Source organism: Arachis hypogaea, chromosome 2, assembly GCF_003086295.3.
Source record: "Arachis hypogaea cultivar Tifrunner chromosome 2, arahy.Tifrunner.gnm2.J5K5, whole genome shotgun sequence".
In the NCBI taxonomy this organism is placed as follows: Eukaryota; Viridiplantae; Streptophyta; class Magnoliopsida; order Fabales; family Fabaceae; genus Arachis; species Arachis hypogaea.
In genome coordinates this window covers 101,919,746-101,944,587 of record NC_092037.1, presented here as the reverse complement: position 1 = coordinate 101,944,587, position 24,842 = coordinate 101,919,746, and the positions used below count along the sequence as shown (strand labels likewise).

At 25.9% G+C, this 24,842-nt stretch overlaps 2 protein-coding genes across 3 annotated transcripts; both read right to left on the bottom strand.

Moving 5' to 3' along the window:
• Nucleotides 1-3,026: 3,026 nt before the first annotated feature.
• LOC112758732 (cytochrome P450 94C1-like) lies at nt 3,027-6,493 on the bottom strand. Its single transcript, XM_025807465.3, has 2 exons — nt 5,260-6,493; nt 3,027-4,578 (listed from the first exon to the last, which is right to left on the bottom strand). The coding sequence occupies exons 1-2, from the start codon at nt 6,328-6,330 to the stop codon at nt 4,066-4,068; spliced, it is 1,584 nt and encodes a 527-aa protein (XP_025663250.1). The 5' UTR covers nt 6,331-6,493; the 3' UTR covers nt 3,027-4,065.
• A 9,317-nt stretch (nt 6,494-15,810) lies between these two features.
• LOC112758718 (GDSL esterase/lipase At5g03610-like) lies at nt 15,811-20,635 on the bottom strand. Of its 2 annotated transcripts, none has more exons than XM_025807451.3 (4): nt 20,425-20,635; nt 19,610-19,807; nt 17,629-17,900; nt 15,811-16,542 (listed from the first exon to the last, which is right to left on the bottom strand). In XM_025807451.3, the coding sequence occupies exons 1-4, from the start codon at nt 20,477-20,479 to the stop codon at nt 16,030-16,032; spliced, it is 1,038 nt and encodes a 345-aa protein (XP_025663236.1). In that variant the 5' UTR covers nt 20,480-20,635; the 3' UTR covers nt 15,811-16,029. The 2 variants fall into 2 exon arrangements, with proteins under 2 accessions (XP_025663236.1, XP_025663241.1); XM_025807456.3 differs by having other exon boundaries at nt 19,610-19,798.
• Nucleotides 20,636-24,842: the final 4,207 nt, after the last annotated feature.

Genomic DNA, 24,842 nt, shown 5'->3' with positions numbered 1-24,842 from the left:
CTCTTAGAAGGCTATGGTTAGTTGAGAAATTAATCAAATTATTATCATTTTTATAAGAATTTTTTCAGTTTATTTTCAACTTTTATATATATATATATATATATATATATATATATATATATATATATATATATATATATATATATATATATGTATGGCTGAGATTAAAAATGGAAAAAAATATTTTATAAATAATTATAATATATTAAAATTTATTTATAAAAGTTTTATTTTATTCTATTTTTATCTCGGAATGGACCAAACATACCCTCAGATAAAAATATTTTTCATCTTTACCTGTGTCTAGCATACCAAGAATGATATTTTTCTCTACTTTGCGGTTTCTTTTTACTTTTATAGGCATTCCCAAAAAATCCCATGACCTTGTTGTGTGTAATTTATTCACTTTATTTGGAAACACAGATACTACATTGTTCTCCCCTGCATTAAAAAAAAAAACATCATTTCAAAAGAATATATAAGCATAGCTCAATTTGAAAAAAAAAGAATATTATAAATCAAGATTAAATTAGTCAAATGATAGATATTATTTATATATATAAAAAAAATTTCATATTTACTCTAGAAAATTATAATTCAAATACGAGTAACAAAAAAAAAAAATAGAAACAATTGTAATATTAGTAATACCTTGTAGTTTTGCTGCTTCATGTGGCAAAAGTCTTGCAACAAATCCATTGAAACTCTTTCCATAACTATGTATTTTGGATTCTCTAGCTAATTTCTTGCTACAGAAAAGAAAAAAGTCACTAATAATCATCAAGGGATGATTGTTTAAAATAAACCAAATTAAACAAGTTCAACTGTATAAAATTATATAAAATAAATGTAATTTTAAAACTTAAAGAAACTGAGATTATTACTCTCCAATGGCAGCCTCCAATATGTTGTGGTGATGATCTTCTGGTAAATATGTTGTAGTCTTTGGTAGCTCTCCCATGTATACTATGTAAGGCTGTTTTTTTTTTTTTCACAAATTTTATAACAATTGTTTTCATTAATCACCATTATTATATAATTACATAAGCACAACCAGAATAAGAAGTAACAAGAACATTAAGAAAATAAAAAGAGTGGATAAATTCTCTCAATTAAAATTTTCACTTGATTATGTTAGTGTGAATTTCCATCATTGTGAAAATCTAAGTTACATTTAGTTTGCCTTTTTATTTTTAGTGTTTTTCTATTTTTAAAATTTTGTAAAAGAAAAAAAATGAGATTAAAATAGAAATAAGATTTTATTATTTTTAATGTTTTCATTTTTTCTTTTATAAATGTTAAAAATAAAAAAACACTAAATATGATTTTGAAATGTAATTAGTATGATTTAATAAAAAGTTGTGATAAATTATAAATGGTTGAACTTTTCTCCCGGATTTAGGGTGGAGTTTGTAAGAACGATTAAAAAAATGATATATATATATATATATATATATATATATATATATATATATATATATATATATATATATATATATTTTAAAAGACCAAATATATATTCAAGACAAGCACAAATCTTAAACAAGATGTACCTTTCTTTCATGTGGATTTGATGCTTGTATCAATGAGACAAAACAATAGAGACAAATTAGTAGTGGCAAAATTTGTAGCATCTTCATTGAATTTTTCATTCTCTAATGATCTTATAGGAGAAGCTAAAGGAAAAAAAAAATTAAGGAGTTAAGTGCCTATTAATTTTGATGTATATATATAGAGAAGAGTAGGTTAAGAAGGGATGTAAAAAGCATGTCATTTTGACTTGAATTTTGGTGGCTGAAAGAAGGTTTAAGATTCAGTTTTTAGTGGCTTGAGTTTTGGATCTTAAAGTCAGACTAATGACTAGAAAGCAATATTCAGTGAACAATTAATTATTATCAATTAGTCAATGCAAAACCATCATAAATTTAAATACTGTAAAAATGGCTAATTCTTGATATATATATATATATATATATATATATATATATATATATATTTATTATATATAATTATTATTAAATAATTACATTATAAAGAGAAAAAATATTCAATAATAGTATATAGTATTTTTTTTTTGTTATAATAGCTTTGTGGATGGCTGAGCAAATTGAAAAATATTCAATAATTGAATTTGGAATTTCTCCATCACTTTGACATATGTTTATTTGTTTGTTATTGTAGACTAAGATAGAGGTCAAAGTGGGAAATTAAAATATACTACTTCCAAAATCTACCACTTCAATTGGTCCACCATTAAAAAAAAGCATGAAATTTGATGGGGCTAAGTGGATATGAAATTGTAGGCCAAGGTTAGGACTATATTGTTTTAGGGAAGCTAGAGTGTGGTTTTGGGGTGGTTGTAATAATTTGGGATTTTTTGGGGCTTCTTTGTAATTTTGTTTATTTTTGGGGTTCATGTGTAATAGTTAGAAGTATAGGTTTAAGTTCAGGTTAATTTGTTACTTATTTGTATCATGAAAAGTTTTTTTTTTTTAATTAAGAGTAAGACTCGAATCCAAAAACTTTAGATGATGATGAAAAAACTATGAAAAGTTACTTTAAGTATGTTAACGTGTATCTTGATTTTTTTTATTAATAAAATTGACAAAAAAAACTAAAATAAAAAAATAAATTTAAAAATTGAGTTGCGTTGTTGTTGTTGTTGTTTTTTTTTTTTTGTCGTTTAAGCCTTTAACTTAGTTTCTTCGAAAAAAAAGTTGAACTATATTATATTGTTAAAATTCAACAAAAATAAATTCAATTTAATATTGCAATAATTATTCCTTATTCAAGGACTTTTTTAAAGTCCATCACAATCTTTTTTATAATATTGTCACTCCAATTTGATAAAATAAATCTTATTATATATGTCTATATTTTGTATTGAGAATAACATCTCCTAACCTAAGAGTGAAATTAATTTTTTACTTTTGGTCATGCATTTCGATATGCACCATAGTCCATAGTGCCACATTCTTTACACTTCTAATTCAATAAATTAATTAATTAAATAAATAAGATATATATAGTAGTACACACTACTATTTTAGTAGCATGATTATTATTGAATTATATGTACATACAATGCCTTGAATATTAAACAATACAAATCCAAACAATAAAGTTGCCACTTTTGCACCCCAAAATGAAGTAAAAAAGAATCCACCGACACCATCAATAATAATAATATGTTGGTTCTTGTTTCTTGTGGTGCAATGGATCCCCGTACTCCATTATAACTATAGTTACATCTCATCATCAATTACCACCACCACCGTCATCATCATCATATATCATGATCAAATCTTCTATAATTTGCTAAAAAAAAATCCTCTATATTCTTTAAACCATACCCTAAATGTAGTAGCTAGGTATATATATGTTCATGTGCTTCATAATTCACTTTTTTATTTATGTACTTATATAGTATGATGTGTGAAATATCTAATAGATTCACATATCATTTATTACACATGACATAAATTTATTTTTTTACTGAAAAATTATTGTATGCTTGTAAAAAATATAGACTAAATGTCCGATTATTTGCTCGAAAGACAAAATATTTATTTATAATTTAAAAATTTTTAATTGATTTTTAATCATTTACGTAATTAGTTTAAATGATCTTTGTTATTGGACTAAATAGTTCTCGACGCATCAGCAATTCAGCATCAGCAATTCATCGTTTACAAAGATCGTTTAAATTAATTACTTAAATGGTTAAAAATCAATTAAAAATTTTTGAATTATAAAAAGACACTTTGTCGTTCGAATCAGACTGTACCAACATTTCAAATAAAGTATAAAAATAATTGAAAGTAATTTTTCATATTACCATTGAATTGTGTGCAATAATTAATCTTTTACTCTAAATTATAGGAAAATTTTTAAGTATGCCGTCATAACGGTGTTTCAGTGATTTTTAATCGTTGATTTTAATTATAAAAATATATATATATATAATATATATAATTAAGATCAACGGTTAAAAATTACTGAAATACCGGTACAACGGTACACTTAAAAAATCTTTCTAAATTATATACCATAAAAAATGAGTGACTAAGAAGATTGGGTTTTTCTTTGATTGACAATTACCGGAAGGCCACATCTAAAAGTGGCAGTGAGGCCAGGAGAGAACATTGGGGTAGCATGATGAAGAACAGGTGGAACCAATTGGAAATGAAATCTTCTAATCAAAGGGAGTGTCACACACTTAATCTCCATTAGGGCCATTTCTTTTCCCATACAAACCCTTAATCCAGCTTGAAAAACCGGGTACTTGAATGGATTCTCATGGTGGAAAACACCACCCTTTAACCACCTTTGAGGCCTAAACTCCATGCAATCTTGGCCCCATAACTCTTCCAATCTTCCCATTGCATAGGGATGGTAGGTAACCCTAGTTCCACTCTTGACTTTTGTCCCATCAGGTAACACATCATCTTCTACACAAAATTTGGAATCAAATTGAACTGGTGGATACAATCTCATACTCTCATACACTGCTGCTTGCAAATAGTGTAATTTCCGAAGCTGTTCAAAGCTTGTAAGCTCCTTGTTTGCTCCAATTACCTTATTAATTATTGTATATATAATTCTTAATTAGTTAGCCACAAATATAAATTAGAGTTTAATTTTGATACATTCACAGTCTAAAACGTTTTATACAATCTTGCGATCACATCTGTTCTTTTGAATGATTATTTACGCGATCAATGTAAAAGATAGTTATTTTTACTGATGATGTGGCTTACGTAATTGAATACACGTGTAGAACTATTTTACACTGACAATGCATCAAAATTAAATTTTATAAATTATTATTATTATATAATTGGACATGTTCATAGTTGAAAGTTGTTTAAAATATTAAAAAATAATTTTTATTAATTAATGTCCTAAGAATATTTATTAAGAAATTGACAAAAATAAAACCTACAAGCATCATAATACATGAACTTAAAAACTTTCCTTTTTAATAAAACCTCCATTTTCTAATTATATATTATTCCTTAATCATCCAAATAGTAAGTTATCAATAAAGCAAAAATTGTCCCTACCTTTTTGCTTAGGGTATATGTTTGGTTTGGAAGTGAAAATTTCTATAATTTTTTTTAATTCTAAACCAAATATATATCGCCTTAATATAATGATCATGTATAAACCCTAACAATAATTAATTTGATGAAAATATGTATATCCTTAATTAAATCAAAATAAAATAAAATAAAGAAGTTGTGTTGGAAGGTGTACCTTATCTGCTTCAAGGAGAATCTCTAACTCCACTTGAGGGTGTTTTGCAAGCAACCAAAAGAAGCTTGTGAGGGCAGAAGCCACGGTGTCACGACCAGCCAATAAGAAACTTATTACAATGTCTCTCAAACATGTCTCATCTTCAACATTGCTCATGAATCTTGACAACAAATCCTTGTGTTCGGAAAACCCCATTTTCCTTTTTTGATTTATGACCTCTTTTGCCAACATGTTTATCACTCCAAGAGATTCTCTTAGCTCCCTCTCACTTCCCATGTTGAAGAGTCTCTTCACCTTCCATATGAAAGGCGACACAGCCATCGCCCTCTCGGCCGACAGTCTAGACGCCTTATCAAAAGACAAGGCGAAATCAGACATGGGCAAAGATTGTTCTAAACATTTAGGGTCTAACCCGAACGAAAATCTACATATGCTATCGAAGGAGAATCTTCTGAATACATCTTGCAAATCGACTTGATATTTTCTCGAGGATAATAAAAGAGGGACAAGTCTTTGTTGGATTTCATAGTTGACAATCTCAAAGGCAAAGGATTTTATGGAAACTTTGTTGAGCTCCATGCTTGCCATCTTCTTTTGGAACCTCCATAATTCACCATCAACATTGAAGATTCCTTTACCTAAGAAATCACCCAAGATCATTGAGAAGGCTTTCCCTTTAGGGTAATTCTCAAACCTTGTCTTGAGCATGTACTCAACGTTGTCCGAATTCGCGGTTATGGTGTTCCTAAGAACATGTATGTGGATGGTTCTTGTTGGTGAGTTCTTGAGAAGATGAGAGTGCCAATCACAAAGATTTTCAAAATCTTTGGACCAACTTGAAGTGAGATAGGCTTGGCAAGTTTCACAATTGCAAAAGATGTTATTCTTGTTTTTTTTCTTGATAACTATTTTGAAAGGGGATCCAAAGGAAATAATTATTATGATTGTGATGATCATGATCATGATCATGATGACCATGAGTGGAAGAATAAGAGAAGAACCAAAAGAGGCATCATTATTGAAGAGTAGATGCAACAATGAAGAGGTAGGTATTACATGTTCAAGTTCCATCTATGGAAACTAATTAAATTGATAAACAATAAAAATAATTGATAGAGAGAAGAGAGGATAGTGAAGTTATGATAAGAATTAAGAAAAGAGGTATGCAACCAAAGAGAGACATGTATATATATTTATAAACCATTGATGATAATTCAATGATGTTTCTTTCTACACTTATTGTATGAGTTTGATTTGTAAATAATTATAAATAAATTTTGTTTACATTTTTTAATATGTCGGACGTAATAATTTAAGTCATCCTCTAACATGAACATATATATTAATATTTGTTAACTAAGTTAAAGAACTAAAAACATTTTTTAGATTATGACATGGTTGGATGTATTTTCAGTTTCAAGCTTTTACTAATTTTCAAAAAAAAAAATAAATTGAAGTCTTTACATATTTTATATGATTGTGTATTTGTATACATACATAGGTCTTAATTACTTACTTCTAGATTTTAAAACTCTTTCAGCATTAATTAAAAAAGTCTTAATTATTCTGTTAGTTCTTATAATTTTACTAAATATGTAATTAGGTTTTGATTTTATACTTTTTTTTTCAATTAAGTCCCTCCACACTATTTTTAATTTTATAATTGAGTTCTTTTTATGTTAAAAATATTAAAATTAATAAAATATTTAATTTTTCTAAAAAAATATGTGATCAAGTTAAGTTCTTAATTATTATAGATATTTTTTATTTGTGAAAAAATATTCAATTAACCCTAATATCTTTTACACTAATAAAGATCTAATTACAAAATTAAAAGCATTATAAAATCCAATTAAAAATAAAAAATACAAAAATTTAATTAAAAATTAATAAAATTATAAAAACCAACAGAATAATTATACCTTATTTTGATACATATTATGATGCATTTAAAAACTATTTTTTTAGAAGAAGAAAAAAACTAACCTAACATATACATTATGTTATAGTTTAGGGTTTTCATCCTAAAAAATAATGGTAAAGCTAAGTGATGAAGGTTCTAGTCTCTAAATCATTATAACACATTCTATTCACACACTTCATAAAATCTAAATACAAGTTTAGCTTCAAGTGAATAATAAAAACTTTATATCAAAACAACAATAGGAAAAACTCTGATGAATTATTACATGTGTATGGTGTCGTATCAAACCTTATACATAAAGGGTGTGGGTGTGTAAAGTAATTATGGCCCCAACGAAGAAAACAAAGTCTGTTGAAACCTTGTTACATCATCCATGATGTGTAATTTTGTACTATATTTATTTAGCACACGTGCTATATTTAGAGGCCATAAACTAACAATACTTCTTGGAATTATATTTTACCAAATTTGTGATTGGTACATATAAAAGATATCTTTTTTTTTTATTATTATTCAGTTTTAATTTCTTGACCCTTTTGGAGTTTGATTTGATCCAATACGATACACACACGCATACATTATGAAAAATTATATATATGTTCATGGCATCAGTTAAATGTGTCACAATATAGTGTTAGTATTAATTCAATTATCACGTGCTTTGGATTTGCTTGCTTTTTTCGTTTTTTAACCAACTGAGAGATGAGTGTAAATTAGAAGAGAATCTATCTTGAGAACACCAACCTGTGTTTTGAGATAGAATTTTAGGGTTTCTCTGAGATAATAATGTTGGACTTTTAGGTAGATCACTTATTCATTATATTCTTCAACTTTTAATGTGGTACCAATCAAGTAGGCTACCACTTGAAACTTGAAAGTAGTGTGATCATGGATTTATTTTTTATTTATTGTTAATATTACAACGTATATTTTATTTTTCACTGTTTATCAATTTGTATATATATGAATAAATAAATAATTACTTTAGATGTACAAATAACATGTGCATTCTCTTATCGATTTAAATTAAAAAAAATTAATATAGTATCAAAATTTTTATAACCAAAATTTAGAGTTTAATTCTTACTGGTTCTAAAAGGGAAAAAAAATTAGTATAAGACAAATTTAAAAAAAACTATACAAAATTCACACAAACTTAAAAAAAGAGACTTATATATGAGGAGATATATTATCGATATAACTGTACATATGTCCCTTTTATTGTTTTAAGTTTTTAGAAGAGGTTTTTTTTGTGATTTAAAAGAAAACAAACAACAACAAATAAAAATAAAAATAAACAAAAAACTGCTTAAGAAAGGCAATCGTCCCGCTGAATACCATTCTCAAATTCTTTTTAAGGCAACAGAAGCTCCACTTGCGGAGAAAGGGTCTTCATTGCAGTCTTTGCCATGATGTCTGCTACTATGTTTGCATCTCTATCAGCACATCATTTCCAATACATGATATCTCGGATTTTTAACACCAAAGGATTAATAAAACCATAGTAATCCTATAAATTATTCACATATACCGTCTCTTTGCCCCCGAGTCTCATGCTAAAAGAAAGTCTCTCCAAATAGCAAACAACTCTCCTTGCAAAATGCTACGATTCTCAATTGTTCCCAAACAGCCTCGTTGCCACCTTCCCTTCCAATCTCTGCTAACACAAGAAAAACCAACTCGAACACCATTGCCAGGATAACTAGCATCACAATTAATCTTAAAGGTATCTATTGAGGGAGAAATCCAAGAGCCACTAATGGTAGAGGGAATAGACAATCATTACAACTCAAAAATATTCCAGAGCCTTATCTGTGGTTCAATGCTCTTGAGGATGAAAGATCTCGTTATTTCTCGAACGCCAAATCCACCATATCAGAGACCAGAAAAAAGGTTATTTAGTAATAAAAGAAAACAAAATTTACCATTACCACATATAACGATATACTTAATAATAATGGCCAGCACATTTTCAACCACTATAAATTTTTGTCCCTCTCCTCAAAATAATTCAGAGAATTTCACTCTAATTGTAGTAATTCTGAAAATGCATGTCATTAATGTATTCCCAAATACATGCACTACTTTTTTTCCTTAAAACAAAAAGCTTGCCATATAATCCCAACCCAAACAAATTTGTAGGGAAAAGGTACAAAAAACTTTTTCTTTCTTTTGTGGGGAAATATATAGAAGACAACATTAAGTTTGTGTGTTGATATCACATCAAATCAATTGGAGTGCTTATTAGATCGTACCCTACCAAAATGGTGATATTTGGGGTCACCTTTCTAAACCATAATGCGTCCATTGCGCTTCACCTAACATAAAAGCCAAGATATCTATGTGCCTTGTCTTTTATATATATGCTAAGTGAAATCATTAATCATGTTTGTGTAATGAGTATTTATTATATATAATTGAATTACTAATTACACATGGAGAACATATAGAGATGATTAATATACAATAATCACCTGCTTAGTAACAACAAGCTAGCTAGAATTAATATAATAAGATTTTGTTAGATAAATAATGGCTTTTGTGAATAATATGAATAATGGACTCTAAAATTGATTCAATAAAGTAAAAATATACTATACTTCTAAATTATCCACCTAAATCTTAATATTAGGATAATCATCCGCACAGCTAGTGAATTGAACATCCAATATATTCATTGTTAACATTGTTTAATATTTTTATTGTCTACTTATATTTTTTCTTAATATTATTGATAAGATGAAACGGTGAGATATGACAATATAGTTAATTATCATTCTTACAAAAATTATTTTTAACGGTCATTTATTTTATTTTTAGCAATAACAAAAATAGTCATTTATATTAATTATTTATCGACAATTAAATATTAGTTGTGTTATACTTTGTTACTAAAATGTTGTAATGATAATTATACAATAATTAGTAAAGATATGTTTAACTGTTCTAAAAAAATATTGTCATTATAACATATAATATTAACAACAAATATGTAATTATTAATGTTCTGAAAACCGGACTGAACTGACCGGTTTGACCAAGTTAATCGGAAATCGATCATCTGGCTGGTCCGGTTGTACTACAAAATCACTTTGCAAAAAATCGATTAAAAAACTGGCTAAATCAGTAGTTAACCGATAAATTGAATGAACCGGACCAGTTTTTCAAAGAGCCGGTTCTCTCTTCCAGCACAAATGCGGCGTCGTTTTGTTCCTTCTATATATAAGAAAGGAAAATGGGAGACACAAAGCTCCCCTTGACCCCTTTCCTCTTCACGCAAAATTCCTAATCCCTCTTTGAGTAACCTAACCCAAGAGATTCAGAGGAGCACCCAGCCACGCCCCCACCATCAGTCCCCGGTGTCAGCGCGGTTGTTGCCATCCTCGTCTTCTCCTCTCAAAGGTCTATTCTTCTCCTCGCATCGCCCTGTCTTCGCCCTGTCCCTGCTAGCAGCTCTGTTCTCCTCGTCGTTCCGAGCGTGTCTACTTGGCTGTCTTTTCTTCGCAAGTCACCTCTGTTTTACTGTACAGTATTGCAAAACAAACGCTACCTAAATTATTAATGTTATGATTATGAAAGATGAACAATTTTGGTGCACATGGTTTTTGTGATTGGAGAGTATGTGGACCTTGCTGCTTGGTTACTTTCTCTATATATAAAGAAAAACTTTCATTCAATCATATCAAACATTAATGCTTCAATTGCATTCAAAAAAGCAGTGTGTGAAAGGACCTTATTATAACTGTGTTTAATTTGCATTGGATCCATATGTATATATATATATATATATATATATATATATATATATATATATATATATATATATATAAATCTTCACCCAATTATTGAGGTGATCTTGTCAATACTCTATGGCTATTCCTCATTACAAATATATATTAAGATTTTGATGTTGAATGTCATGGAAAAAAGAATTGTAGAATAATATTACTTGTACAGATTAAGTACATTTGTACATGTTCATTAACAACCAAACACAAAGAGAAATGAATAAAAATTCTTTTGACTTTTAATTTTATTTTATTCACAAATTAAAGAGTAACTTATTTATTTATTTGTTTATAATATTAACAAAAATATTTTTAAAGATATATCACACAAATAAAATTATTCCAACTCAAAATTACATAAATATTATAAACTAATATTGGTTACACGTCATATCCTAAATACCTCTATGTAAATTGAATCAAATTGATTCGATTTATACTATAAAAATGTTTAGATCTATAAATAAATATAAGTAAATTAGTTAATTTTTATTGGATTTCATTGTTGTTATACTATAAATAATTTTATTATATACATATATATATATATATATATATATATATATATATATATATATATATATATATATATATATCGTATGATTTCATTATATAAAAGTGTTTAGGACATAGCGTATAACTAATTCTGATTTATAATATTTGTGTAATTTTGAGTTAGAATAATTTTATTTGTGTGATTTATCTTATTTTTAACCTGTAATAAATTACTTTAATTTAGAAACCATACATAATGAAAATATGTCGAGTTCAGTTACATCTTCTTAGATGAGATGATTTTATTATTGTTTACTCAATTTTATTTTAAATATGTAAAAAAAAAAGAGTTATTAATCTTAAATTTAATATAAATTTTGTTGGACTTAAAATATGAAACAATGCATATGTGCATTCTATTTTACAATAAAATTTAATTTTTATTTAGATAAATTAAAGGTCATCCAACGACTCTGATTTTTGCTTGTTAGCATTATAGATGGCAGTAGTTTTGTTAATTTTACAAAATATAGATGCACTGTTATTAATTATAAAATAATCTTATATCAACATTTAATTATCATATGGCAACATCTCAATAAAAAAAAAAAACTATTTTTATTATTTATACTGATAATATCTCAAACTGTACTTTTCAATTATTCACTCATCACTGGATATAAAAGCAATTATTATATTCAATATTCTGTTCCAGTCCATTTCCCAGCAATAGTCTTATCGAGCCAACAATTATTAAGTTTAGATGTATTTTCACCGTTTTCAATTTTAATAAGAGTAAACTATATGTTTGTACTTACAAAATATTTTTTAGGGTAAAAAACCCAAATAAACCAGGCTGAGAATTTTTTTACCCAAATCAGCCAAAATGAAAATTTTTTCAGTAATCAACCAATGACCATTTAAATGTAATTCGAATCAACATGATTCGAACTTGGATTGCATGTAATTCGAATCATATAGATTCGAATTACTCACTGACACTCAAAGCAACATAATTCGAATTCAGCTAATTCGAATTAGGCAGCAACATGTAATTCGAATCAAGTTGATTCGAACTACTTCCATGCATGCCATTCAACGTAATTCGAAGTGGATTAATTCGAACTACACCTGAATATTTTTTTAAAATTTTTTAATAAATTTATTTAAATTATACCAAAAAAAATATTTTATTATATACAAAATAATTTAAAAAAATGGCTTAAAAGATGTTAGGAGTACTATAAAAATTTGTAATGTCCTAATGACTTAGGATATTAAAGAAATACTCTACATAGTCAACATTAATTTAAAAATTAAAATAAATATAGTTATAACCAGTATTTACCTAAATTACAAGAATATTACAAACTTTTATAGTACTCTTAATATTTTTTAAGCCATTTTTTTAAAATTGTTTTGCATAGAAAATGGCTTAAAATACCCTTTGTTCTATGGAAAACAATTTTTAAAAAAATGACTTAAAAAATGTTAAGAGTACTATAAAAGTTTGTAATGTCCTAATGACTTAGGATATTAAAGAAATACTCTACATAGTCAACAATAATTTAAAAATTAAAATAAATATAGTTATAACCCGTATTTACCTAAAATACTAGAATATTACAAACTTTTATAGTACTACTAATATTTTTTTAAGCCATTTTTTTAAAATTGTTTTGCATAGAAAATGGCTTAAAATGGCTTAAAATGCCCTTTGTTCTATGCAAAATAATTTAAAAAAAGGCTTAAAAAATGTTAGGAATATTATAAAAATTTGTAATATTCTAATAATTTAGATAAATACTGGTTATAATTATATTTATTTTAATTTTTAAATTATTATTGACTATGTAGAGTATTTCTTTAATGTTCTAAGTCATTAGGACATTACAAATTTTTATAGTACTCATAATATTTTTTAAGCCATTTTTTTAAAAATTGTTTCGCATAAAATAAAGGGCATTTTAAGCCATTTTAAGCTATTTTAAGCTATTTTCTATGCAAAATAATTTAAAATAAAATGGCTTAAAAAATGTTAGGAGTATTATAAAAGTTTGTAATATTCTAGTATTTTAGGTAAATACGGATTATAACTATATTTATTTTAATTTTTAAATTATTATTGACTATGTAGAGTATTTTTTTAATGTCCTAAGTCATTAGGACATTACAAACTTTTATAGTAATCCTAACATTTTTTAAGCCATCTTTTTAAAAATTGTTTTCCATAGAATAAAGGGCATTTTAAGCCATTTTAAGCTATTTTCTATGCAAAACAATTAAAAAAATGACTTAAAAAATGTTAGAAATACTATAAAAGTTTGTAATATTCTAGTAATTTAGGTAAATACTGGTTATAACTATATTTATTTTAATTTTTAAATTATTGTTGACTATGTAGAGTATTTCTTTAATATCTTAAGTCATTAGGACATTACAAATTTTTATAGTACTCCTAACATCTTTTAAGCCATTTTTTTAAATTATTTTGTATATAATAAAATATTTTTTTGGTATAATTTAAATAAATTTATTAAAAAAATTTTAAAAAAATATTCAGGTGTAGTTCGAATTAATCCACTTCGAATTACGTTGAATGGCATGCATGAAAGTAGTTCGAATCAACTTGATTCGAATTACATGTTGCTGCCTAATTCGAATTAGCTGAATTCGAATTATGTTGCTTTGAATGTCAGTGAGTAATTCGAATCTATATGATTCGAATTACATGCAATTCAAATTCGAATCATGTTGATTCGAATTACATTTAAATGGTCATTGGTTGATTACTGAAAAAATTTTCATTTTGGCTGATTTGGGTAAAAAAATTCTCAGCTTGGTTTATTTGGGTTTTTTACCCTATTTTTTATTAATATCTAAATATTAATTTTATTAATGGATATGTTTTTTTTAGCATTTTGAATTTCATAGGTAAAAATAATTGTTCACTCGTTTTTCATAGCGATATATATAGTTGATTTATCAATGTTTTAAATGTTAATGGGTAGAAATTTACTAATCATGATTAATGACCTAGTATTCTTGTCGCTCTTTAATATTATTTCTTTATCTTTTTACTTTTTAATTTTTTAAAAAAAAAACGTAGTAGTTATATCTAGTAAAATAACATAAATTCTTTAATAAATATTAATTACATTAATAGTGTTTAATAAAATCTAATTTATAATTAAAACATTTATTAAAATATAAAATTATAATAATTTTTTTAAATTTAAAAAAGTATAAATAAACCAGATATAAAAGTATCTTCATGGATTTATCGAATATAAAATATTAACTTGTATTTTAAAAAATAAAAATATCTTTCTAATAAATAATTAAGTATTACCAAATCGACACCATGGTCTTACATGTTTTTTCTTCTTTTTTGAGAGGGAAATAAGGGCATGGCTAAGAATTAAGATCAACTGAAAAATCGTCCTTGAACCTAATAAGGATATCATAAGTTGGAATGTCACCCTCCAAAGTGAGTCATAACCACTCTCAGTCAACTTTTGAAGGCACCATGTTTGTATTTTTTCGGTAAGTTTGAATGTTTTATTTATTTATTTATTTTTTTACATAGATTAGACAGTTCTAATTTTAAGCATTGCAACGTCAGAAACTCGCCCACACTACATACTCATCATACACACAACATTTTAAGGGAGATTTCATCTACTATATATTTGGCTTTGTCAAGTTTCGAAAATTTTAATTCCGGGTTCAGTATATTAAGTATATATTTTAGGTTTTTTTTGTTTTTGTTTAATTTTATTGTATCTTTCAGTCGGTCGATAGGTTAATGACTAATCTGTTGTGAATTAGAATTTTATTTAAGGGTTTGTTCCTGACCAATGAATTTTAATTAGATTTTTTTATTATTATTATTAGTTGTCACGGTATCCCTCAACTATGCAGATCAAAGATTAATCCACCGTGAATATGAGTTCTATTAAAAAGTCTGTTGCTGATCAATACGTTATTGTATGTACAAGATAAAATCTAAACCCCAAACATCATCACTCGACCAAACTAAGTTGGTTAGTTCCATTTAAGTTTTTATTTATTTATTTATTTATTTTGGATAAAGCCATTTAGGTTTTATTTTTTTGGTAAAAAGCCATTTAGGGTTTTATTACTATTATGTTCCATCATAGTTTAGCTCATGGTTGTTATTAGCCCAACTCCACTAGCTAGTCTATCTATAAATTGGGCAGCATAACAAAATTAGTAGACCCAATTTATATATTGTGGATCAACCGTTCCAATTTATATACATGTCCGACCAAAAAAAAATCTGTGTATCATCTTTTGAACCAAAAAAATTAATAGTTAGACATGGGTCATTTTGTATGAATAATTTTATTCATAAAGCTTTTAATACATAAAAGCAAAAAAAAAAAAAATTCAATACATTAACAAATCGGTTAAAGTGACAGATACTCTTTAATTTTCTCTTAACGATACAAGAATCAAACATTTTTCAATTAACTAATAAATAACAAAACAACTAAAAAAAATTGATATATTTAGATTCAACAACTCAATTCCTTTCGTCTAGTTCCGAAGTTGAGAAAGAGCATTCATGTTTTGTAACTTGTTATAAACCACATGCCAACCAGCTTGTGTAGGGTGAAAAAGGTCCCAAAAGAAAGCTGTTTTAGGGTTTTCACAAACCTTATACTTCTTCACATTGTTGTTATCAACATCTCCACAAGTAAAACCTTGGCTTGTTCCTAAGCAACATGGGATTAACTCATTGTGAAGGTTGTAGGTTTTAGGGTGGTTAAGGACTGAGGTAAAAGAGTCAAAGAGGTCAATGATTAAGAAACCACCCTTGTAACTTTGTTTCAGTTCGGTTATGGATTGGTTCAAGAGGTTGTTGTGGATAGCAACAAGGTTGTTGAAGGTTTCATTGCATTTTTGGAATGAAGATGTTGATGTGATTAGAGGGAGGCATCCAAGTGGTTGTAGGCCACCAATTGCAACTTTTTTCACTCCCAAGTTCTTGATTCGGATTAGGTCTTTGGTAGTTTGATTAATCACTGAGGCAATGAATGATGGAAAACCCTAAAAAAAATTAAAAATAGTAAGAAGTCAATAATAAAATTTATTTATCTTCAATTACCGTCGCAAAAAAAATAAAGAAAATAAGATTGATTTGTCTAAAATTCGTCTAAAATATATCATAATAAGTAAAAACTTGATAAATAAATGTATACTAAAAAATTATCGAAAAATTGTTTGGCAAAAAGGATTTCGAACAAAATTTTAGATAAAATATAAATTAACAACAAAAACTTTTGAAATAGAAAAAAATTATCCAAATTTTATTTAAAATAAAATATCTATCTTTAATTCATTCAAAATTTATCTTAATTTTATCCCAAAATTCATCTGATTTTTAGTATTGTTTAGAACACTAATCAAGTCTTAAAAGAGTTTAAATTTCTAATATCTAATATTCATCAATTAATACATGTTATACATAAGTAAAAGTGGTTGAATGCTTGAATTTTATATCAATCATCTAAAAACAACTAGTTTATTTTGTGGTAGGCCATAATTGAATATATATCACTGTTTATAAAATTTTTTTTTGTTTGCTTGAATGGACAAAAATTTGTTGAAAAAATTTATTAATTAGAACGATGTTACATTCTTCATTTTTTTTTTAAAAATATTTTATATATGCTTGGCATAGTAGCAAGTGTCATCATATCTAGGAATGACTATGGAAATCTATTATATTATACTTTATTATTTTTTAGCCTTAGATATTCAAGTATGGTACTTGTTTGATAGAAGTGGGTAAGCTAGAAATTCTAACAAATTTGGGACCACATATAATACTAGTACTTTTTAATAACCAAAATCTGTTTTTTTTTTTATAACCATATATATATGGTTTAATTATTTATAAATTTAATCACTTAATTAAGCTAATTGAATTATTATAGATCAGAGTTTTTATTTATTCAATATTTAATTTGATTGTCAAAAGTCTAGGTTTATTGTAAGAGTCAAGAGATAATAAGTTTTGGTGAAGTATATATAAAGACCAAATTTAAATTACAGATTTACCCCTATTATTATATAAACATAAAGTTTCCACACAAATTAAAAAAAGAATATCTAGTTAATTTAATTAATTACCTGGATAGAGCCATTTATGGTAAGGTAATAATTGTAGTCATTTCCAGCAACAGAGACATATGCAATGGAGTTGCTGAGATCAGAGGCAGTGTACACATTTTCTTTGATGAGTTTTTCAAAGAAATCAATTTGGATTGTCATATTTGGATTTTTAGATGTTGTGTTGAAGACACCTGTGCCACCATAAGCAAAATTCATTCCATATTTCAAATTATTTGGCATCATTTTTCTCAAGTTGTATGGCACTGGTGATTTCAACCCCAAATACTTGGCTGCATATACATAAAAAAATGAATTAATTAAAAATTATTAATAATCGGTAAAGGCTAGAATAGGATATATAGAATAAATTATTAGAAACATAATTATTCATATATTTTTTATTAGTTTACATTTTTAAAAAAAAATAATTTTAAGATATATTATTAAAATTTGTATGATAGAAAGGTCTAGATTTCGATTCTCGTTGATCTCAAAAACAAAATTTAGCATAAAAAATAGTGTTATAATAATATGTTTTTGGAATTTGTACAAATTTTTCATTTTTTTTTTTTGAAAAAAACAAAGATCAAATTTTAATAAAAAAATAAAAAATATTATTTAAGCTCATTAAAAAAATTTAATAGAGCTGACATTATATAACGGTAATGCTTTTTTTTACGATCGGTCGCTAAATGTAATTTAGTTATTGATTTAGTAATTAATATTTTTTTATTTTAAAAATTTTATACCAATCACTAAATTAGTCGCTATTAACAACTAAATTTTTTGGTCGTTAAAATCTTTTGCTATTCTAATATTTTTTGTAGTGATGGTAGAAATATAAAGAGAGAAGTATGGTGTTAAAAACCTGATCAATAGTTGATAGTTGATACCACGTGAGAATTGAGATTAATTAATTAAAAGTGAATATGCATTCAGGAACAATATTATATATTATATTGCATGTGATCTAGGACAGATCAAAACGTGAAACATTATTACATGAATATTTAATTCTTTTAATTTTCCTTTTTTGAAAATGATAATTTAAAATTTTATTAGCAAAAGAGAACTTCACAAAAATCATGCTACAGATGCATAAAATCTTATAGACAATATCACAAGAAAGAAAAAGTAACAAGCCAGCACAGAAATATACCAATATTATCACCAACCCCACCATTTTAATATTTCATTAACTTTAATTATTAGTAATGAGAACTAATATACAAGCAGTTAAACCAACGCATCTAAATTCCAAAAAGCATCACTTTCCTTGATTAAGTAAGCAAAGTAATTAAGGATATAATATAAAATTAGTTTATATATACTTTTTGTATTAGTAAGAGAAATTGTGCTTCAAATAATTTTTATTAATTTAAGATTAAATTTTAAATTAAATTAATAAAAATTTGAATTTGAAAACTACTTAGATCACGAAATAAATTAAAATTAAATATTAGATAAATTTATCTTTCTTTTCAATTGTTATGAATTTAACTTATTAAAATTGAGATAAAATAGATTTGCTTTAATTTCAAAACACTAACTTATAAAAGTAAGCAATAAAATAGATTTGCTTTAATTTCAAAACACTAACTTATAAAAGTAAGCAATTTTTTATTTTTATAAATTATTTAAAAAATTTATTCTTGAACGAATAAAAAACTTGTAATATACCATTTTTATATCAAAAAATAAACATGAATATTTATAAAATAGATAGTACATTAATATTAAATCGAATAGATTCTTATATATATATAAAGAGACCATCATAGTTTTTTTTATAAATAGATAACTCGAACCCGCAATTTTTAAAAAGTATAAAAAGAGTATGACATTTAAACTATAACTCGTTGATACGAGACAATCATAGTTCTTCAAACAAAATTAAAGTGAAGAAATAATATATATATTTCAAATTTCTAGTCACTCTAAATCATTTTTGATAACTTAATTAATTAGTCAAATTTGTAATAGTAAGTACGGTACTTACCAATGTAATCGGAGAAAACTCTGCCGTCGGAGAATCTTCCGGCGGGTTTACCGGGAAAGGTGATGCCATAAGGCTGTTTCCATGAACCCGGTTGATCTTTTCTTGTGTTCCCAGCATCAACATATGAATCTCCGAAAACAAACAACTTTGTTGGACCATAATGTCGCACCCTTGCCTCAGCTTGCAACCCTATATGTCCTATCATAATTAATCAATAATACTTAATAATTAAAACTCTATTATTAATTTTATCTGTTGATGAGTTCTTCATGAACTAGTCAAGCATAATTAATACATGAAATGATGAAACCAAGTCATAAATATATAATCTACTTATCATTCATTCAAGTGTTACTCTTTCTATACAAAAATAATTAAGTCTTTTTTTATTAATTTAGACAAAAAAAAAGTAATACTGGTCTCTAGATAATAATAATAATAATAATAATAATAATAATAATAATAATAATAATAATAATAATAATAATAATAATAATAATAATAATAATAATACTTTTGATACCTGTATAAAAATATGATTGTTACTAATTAATTATGTATTTAAATTATTTTTTAATTAATAAAACAAAAAATGCATATTTAGTTGACAAGAAAATATTAATATCAAAACAGTATTTATTATAAGATGGAAACTCAGATGTAGTCGACTTCATGTGAAATTGATAGCTGTTAGTCAAATCAGTTAAATCATCTAACGACTTTCAATTATTAACTTTACATGAAGTCGACTGCACCTGAATTTCCACCTTATTATAAAGGATGTAAATAGTTTCGATAAAAAAAAATAATCGTACCTGAGAGAAATATAAGTGTGAGGAAGAAGAAAAAGAGTTGCTTGGGTAACTCCATGATGAATGAATTGAATATGAAGAAGCTAAGAGTAGGGTTGGTTCCAATGCTACTTTTTAATTAATGAAGTTAGAATTATATATATTTAGAAGGAATGATGATTATATATGTTTGTTGAGAGAGAAAGGAGGAATGAGCTTATAGTGGCTTGATGAATTGAAGCATGGAGACATGGGTTTTTATAGTGACGAGAATGAAAATGTTATAACATATAATTAATGATGACAATTGACAACGCCAATTCAATATTTTAATAAGAATAATGTGTTTAAATTTGTCGTTGAGCTATATGGTTTAAAGTTTAAACACGGAAGGAAAATAAAGGGGAAGAATAGTCTAAAAGCATGGCCTAGTCCATTATGACCACCAATTAGAAAAAAATAATAATAAAAAAAATTAAAAATATTATTTATATACCGACTAAAATTAGTTATCAAAATTAGTTATCATGTATTGTATGTATATAAATACATGTATAATTTAATTTATTTTTAATATATATTTTATACAGTTAAATTTAATAATTGATTTTCTAAAAATTTTTTTTTTAATTATGAAAATTTTAAATAAATTTTTTTTCTTAAGCTTAAAAAAAGTGTAACTTGTGTATTTTCTCTAAAAAAATTAATATTTAATTAAAAAATTTTTACTAAAAAATAATAATATATAAATAAAAAATTTTAAATATACTAATATATTAATATTTTAATAATTTTTAATTATTAATTTTAGTTATATATATTATATTTTATATAATTAAGATTAACAAATAAAAATGATTAAAATATTAATATACCAGTACCCTTAAAATTTAAAAGTTTTTCATATAGATAGAAGGAGAAAGTCAAGGGTAAAAATTAAAGTACACTGTAATCGTTGAATTGAAAAGGAATGTAATATTTGATGCTCATTAATTAACTATCTCCAATGCCACGTAAGCAAGGCAACTGAACATTCAAAATGTCGATAAATATATGGATAAAGCTAAGCTATACTACGCGGAACATGTGCTTCAAATTAAAATTAGGGCTGCGTTTTGTGGTCATCAATGGCATACCCTGTATAGAACAAGTCATCATTTTAATGTTCATGGATTTTAGATTGGTGATTATTATATGATAAACGCGTAACTAATATATAATCATTTATATTTTTTATTAATTTAAATTTTTAAAATAAAAAAATTAATAACATAATATCAAAGAATTAATTATTTAAATATTTAAAGTTTAATTTTTATTAATTATAAAAAAATTGATATAATAAAAATAAATGAAATAACAAGAGAAAAAAATCTATACAAAATTTATGTAATTATAAAAGATATAACAAGTTGGACTATGCTACGCATCCAAGTATTTTTTCATCTGAAGTTTTATTCAAGTAGGTTCAGCACCAATAAAAACCACTCTCATTAAAAGAACGTCATTACACGCGCTTTATCTCCTTCTCCTCTCCCGCGCTTCTTCTTCTTTTTCTTTTAAATACACGTATATGCTATCTTCTTCTTCTTTCAAATTCACGTATACCTCCACCTCCACCTCCTTCTTATTCTTCTTCTTCTCCTCCTCTTTCGTTATTGTCATCACCAACAATTGCTAAATTAAATTGAATTGAATGGATGTATGTGTTCTAAATCTGAATTGAATTGATAATCTCTAAATCATAGACAGAGGTGTTTTGAATTTGATTTTATATAATAGATTATGTTTCGTTCATTTAGTACTACTATACAATTATTTCACCAAAGTTGTTTGAATTTGATTTTATATAATGGATTATGTTTCGTTCATTCAGTACTATACAATTGTTTCACCATGAGTACGTGTTTGGTTCATTATGCAGAAAGCTATTCGAATTTGAATTTATATATGGATAATGTTTCATTCATTTATTATTATATAATTATTTCACTATAATAACATGTTCGGTTTATTTCTGTTCTGCACAATTCAAAACTCTTCCTCCTCACCTTCTACTGCTTCTTCATCAGAGAGAGAAGGAAGAAAAGACAAAAAATACAGCAACAACAACAACAAAAGAATGGCGAAAAGGAGAAAACACTTGAAGAAGAAGGAACGCGAAAAAGAAGGAGGAGAATGAGGAGGAGGAGGAGGAATGCGAAGAAGAAGACGCTTCGTGCATAAACGAACGTGAGAAGAAGAAGAGAAAGAAATATGAGAAAAGAAGAAAACAGCAAAATACGCGTGACCTAAAATTGCTTGGATTAACTTGGATGCCAAAATTACTTAGATGTACAAAATATTTCTAACAAGTTATATAATATAAGACAACTTATAATATATGAATTGACTTTTTAAAATAATTTCAAAAACATTTTATTTATTTATTTATTTTGGGTATCCGCAGTTATGCTTGTTAGTTGACTTTTGCAGGATTATATTATATATTGAATTTATATTAAATAAGCGCTTTTTATTAAGTTATATAACTAAATAAGGGCTGCGCTATCCAGAGGTATTTATTACAAGTTTGAATTAGGAAATAATATTATATTATATATGAGAAATAAAGTTAATTAGTTATTTTCATGTTACTCTGGTTAATTAATTCCCAAATACTTCATTGTCGATCGCATGAGTTAGTTATTTGCTATTTTTTAAGGTCAACATATTTGGTTCTGGATTTTATCTTGTTTTTTTGTTCTGGTCGGGTATTTTTTTTTTTTTTTATATATATACGCCATATGATTGTTATTTGTGGCCTATCTCTTATTGAGAATCTCTTTTAGAAGGAAATATTGTCATTTCTCTTTTGTGTAGTTTTTAACCAAATTAAATAAATGAATTGGTCGATTATTCAAACCCCACACTAATATATAATAACACAACAAAATAAATAAACAATTTTTCTGAGCTACTTTCATTCTCAAATTCCAACTAACTTATAAAGAAAAAGAAAGAAAACTAAAGTACTTGTCCTGAATATTTGTTTTTCTACCAATAGAATGAATAGATGGTGTATATATAATTCTTAATCATTTTAAAAGTACATTTTGCCGGCTTATTCTAATAAACATTATTCACGTACTAAACTAATAATAAGCATTGTCATTAAGATACCACTTTAATAAAGACACTAAAAATATCTTTTTTTAAAGACGTTCATACATGTCATGTTATTATTAGATATCCTTATTAAACTGGTTAATAATTTATTTTTTATTATAAACCAAAACAAAAACGATTTATTATAGCAACAATAATAAACCCAATTATCTGTATTATAATTATTAGACCCGATTTGATTTGATCGAATTATACCATTTAAACCGAATATCTTTAAATTTTTTGATAAAAAGACAATTATATCCTGACTTTTTGTTTTTTAGACATTTAAATCCCTAAAAATTTAAAAATATAATTAAATTCCTAAAAAAAATTTGGATTTATTGTTATTGTTATAAAATAAATCGGTTTTATTCTAATTTTTTAAGAAATTAAAAAATAACAAATTCATTAATACATCTAATAATAATGTGACACGTAAATATCTTTACTGGAACATCTCCCTTGTTAATAACCCAAATTCGGTTAGTTTAAGTTCGTAAATTATACTAGTTGACCCGTTTAATTTGTAAATTCACAAGGAACTTGATTGTGTCATTGCATTGTTGGAATGAGGATTGGGATGTCATTAGGGTAAGGCACACAATTGGTTGTAAGACCAACAACAATTTTTTGCACTCCCAATTTGTGGATTCGGATTAAATTGATCAACCGCTGAGTGAATTAATGGTAGTATACTCTACACATGAATATAATTAAATAAATATAAGAGTATAAAGTTAGAAAAAAAATTATTTACCTATCATACACTACACCAATTCTAGCATATGCGGGCAGTTTATTTGTGACGGTTTTTAATAACTACCTAACTAATTAAATCCTGTTTGGCAGCGGTTGTTGTGACGGAAAATAACAAATGTTGCCAAATTCATTTTATATAACAGCAGTTTTATATTAACTGTCGCTAAATTTCTCTAAAATCGCCGCAATTTGTTAGACCGATTGTAGTGTAAGCACTAGTAGTATTTAACAAAAGTAAATCACCAAATTGCAATGGAATAATATAACTATTTTATTTGTTGACTAAAGAGATGAAAGAAAAAACAAAAAAAAAGAAAAATAATTATAACTAATTGTGGCTTCACATGATGATACAATTGGATAAAAATATAAATTTAATGGAGTACATTCAAAAAGAAGACCGTGAAGAAAAATATTTTTTTTAGGTAATTTGAAGAAAATATTTTATTATATGCTTAATATTAATAATTAGTTATATGTGATATGATTCCAATAATAATAGCATGCACAAGTCCAAGCACTTTCAAACAAGA

What these genes read in the sequence shown, in the direction of transcription:
- LOC112758718 (XM_025807451.3), bottom strand. Translation starts at nt 20,479, where the DNA reads ATGGAGTTACCCAAGCAACTCTTTTTCTTCTTCCTCACACTTATATTT. An exon ending in AGTTTTCTCCGATTACATTG is followed by an intron (nt 17,901 to 19,609) that starts GTAAGTACCGTA and finishes ATGTATATGCAG; the next exon opens with CCAAGTATTTGGGGTTGAAA. An exon ending in CCATAAATGGCTCTATCCAG is followed by an intron (nt 16,543 to 17,628) that starts GTAATTAATTAA and finishes AATTTTTTTTAG; the next exon opens with GGTTTTCCATCATTCATTGC.
- LOC112758732 (XM_025807465.3), bottom strand. Translation starts at nt 6,330, where the DNA reads ATGGAACTTGAACATGTAATACCTACCTCTTCATTGTTGCATCTACTC. An exon ending in TTCTCCTTGAAGCAGATAAG is followed by an intron (nt 4,579 to 5,259) that starts GTACACCTTCCA and finishes ATAATTAATAAG; the next exon opens with GTAATTGGAGCAAACAAGGA.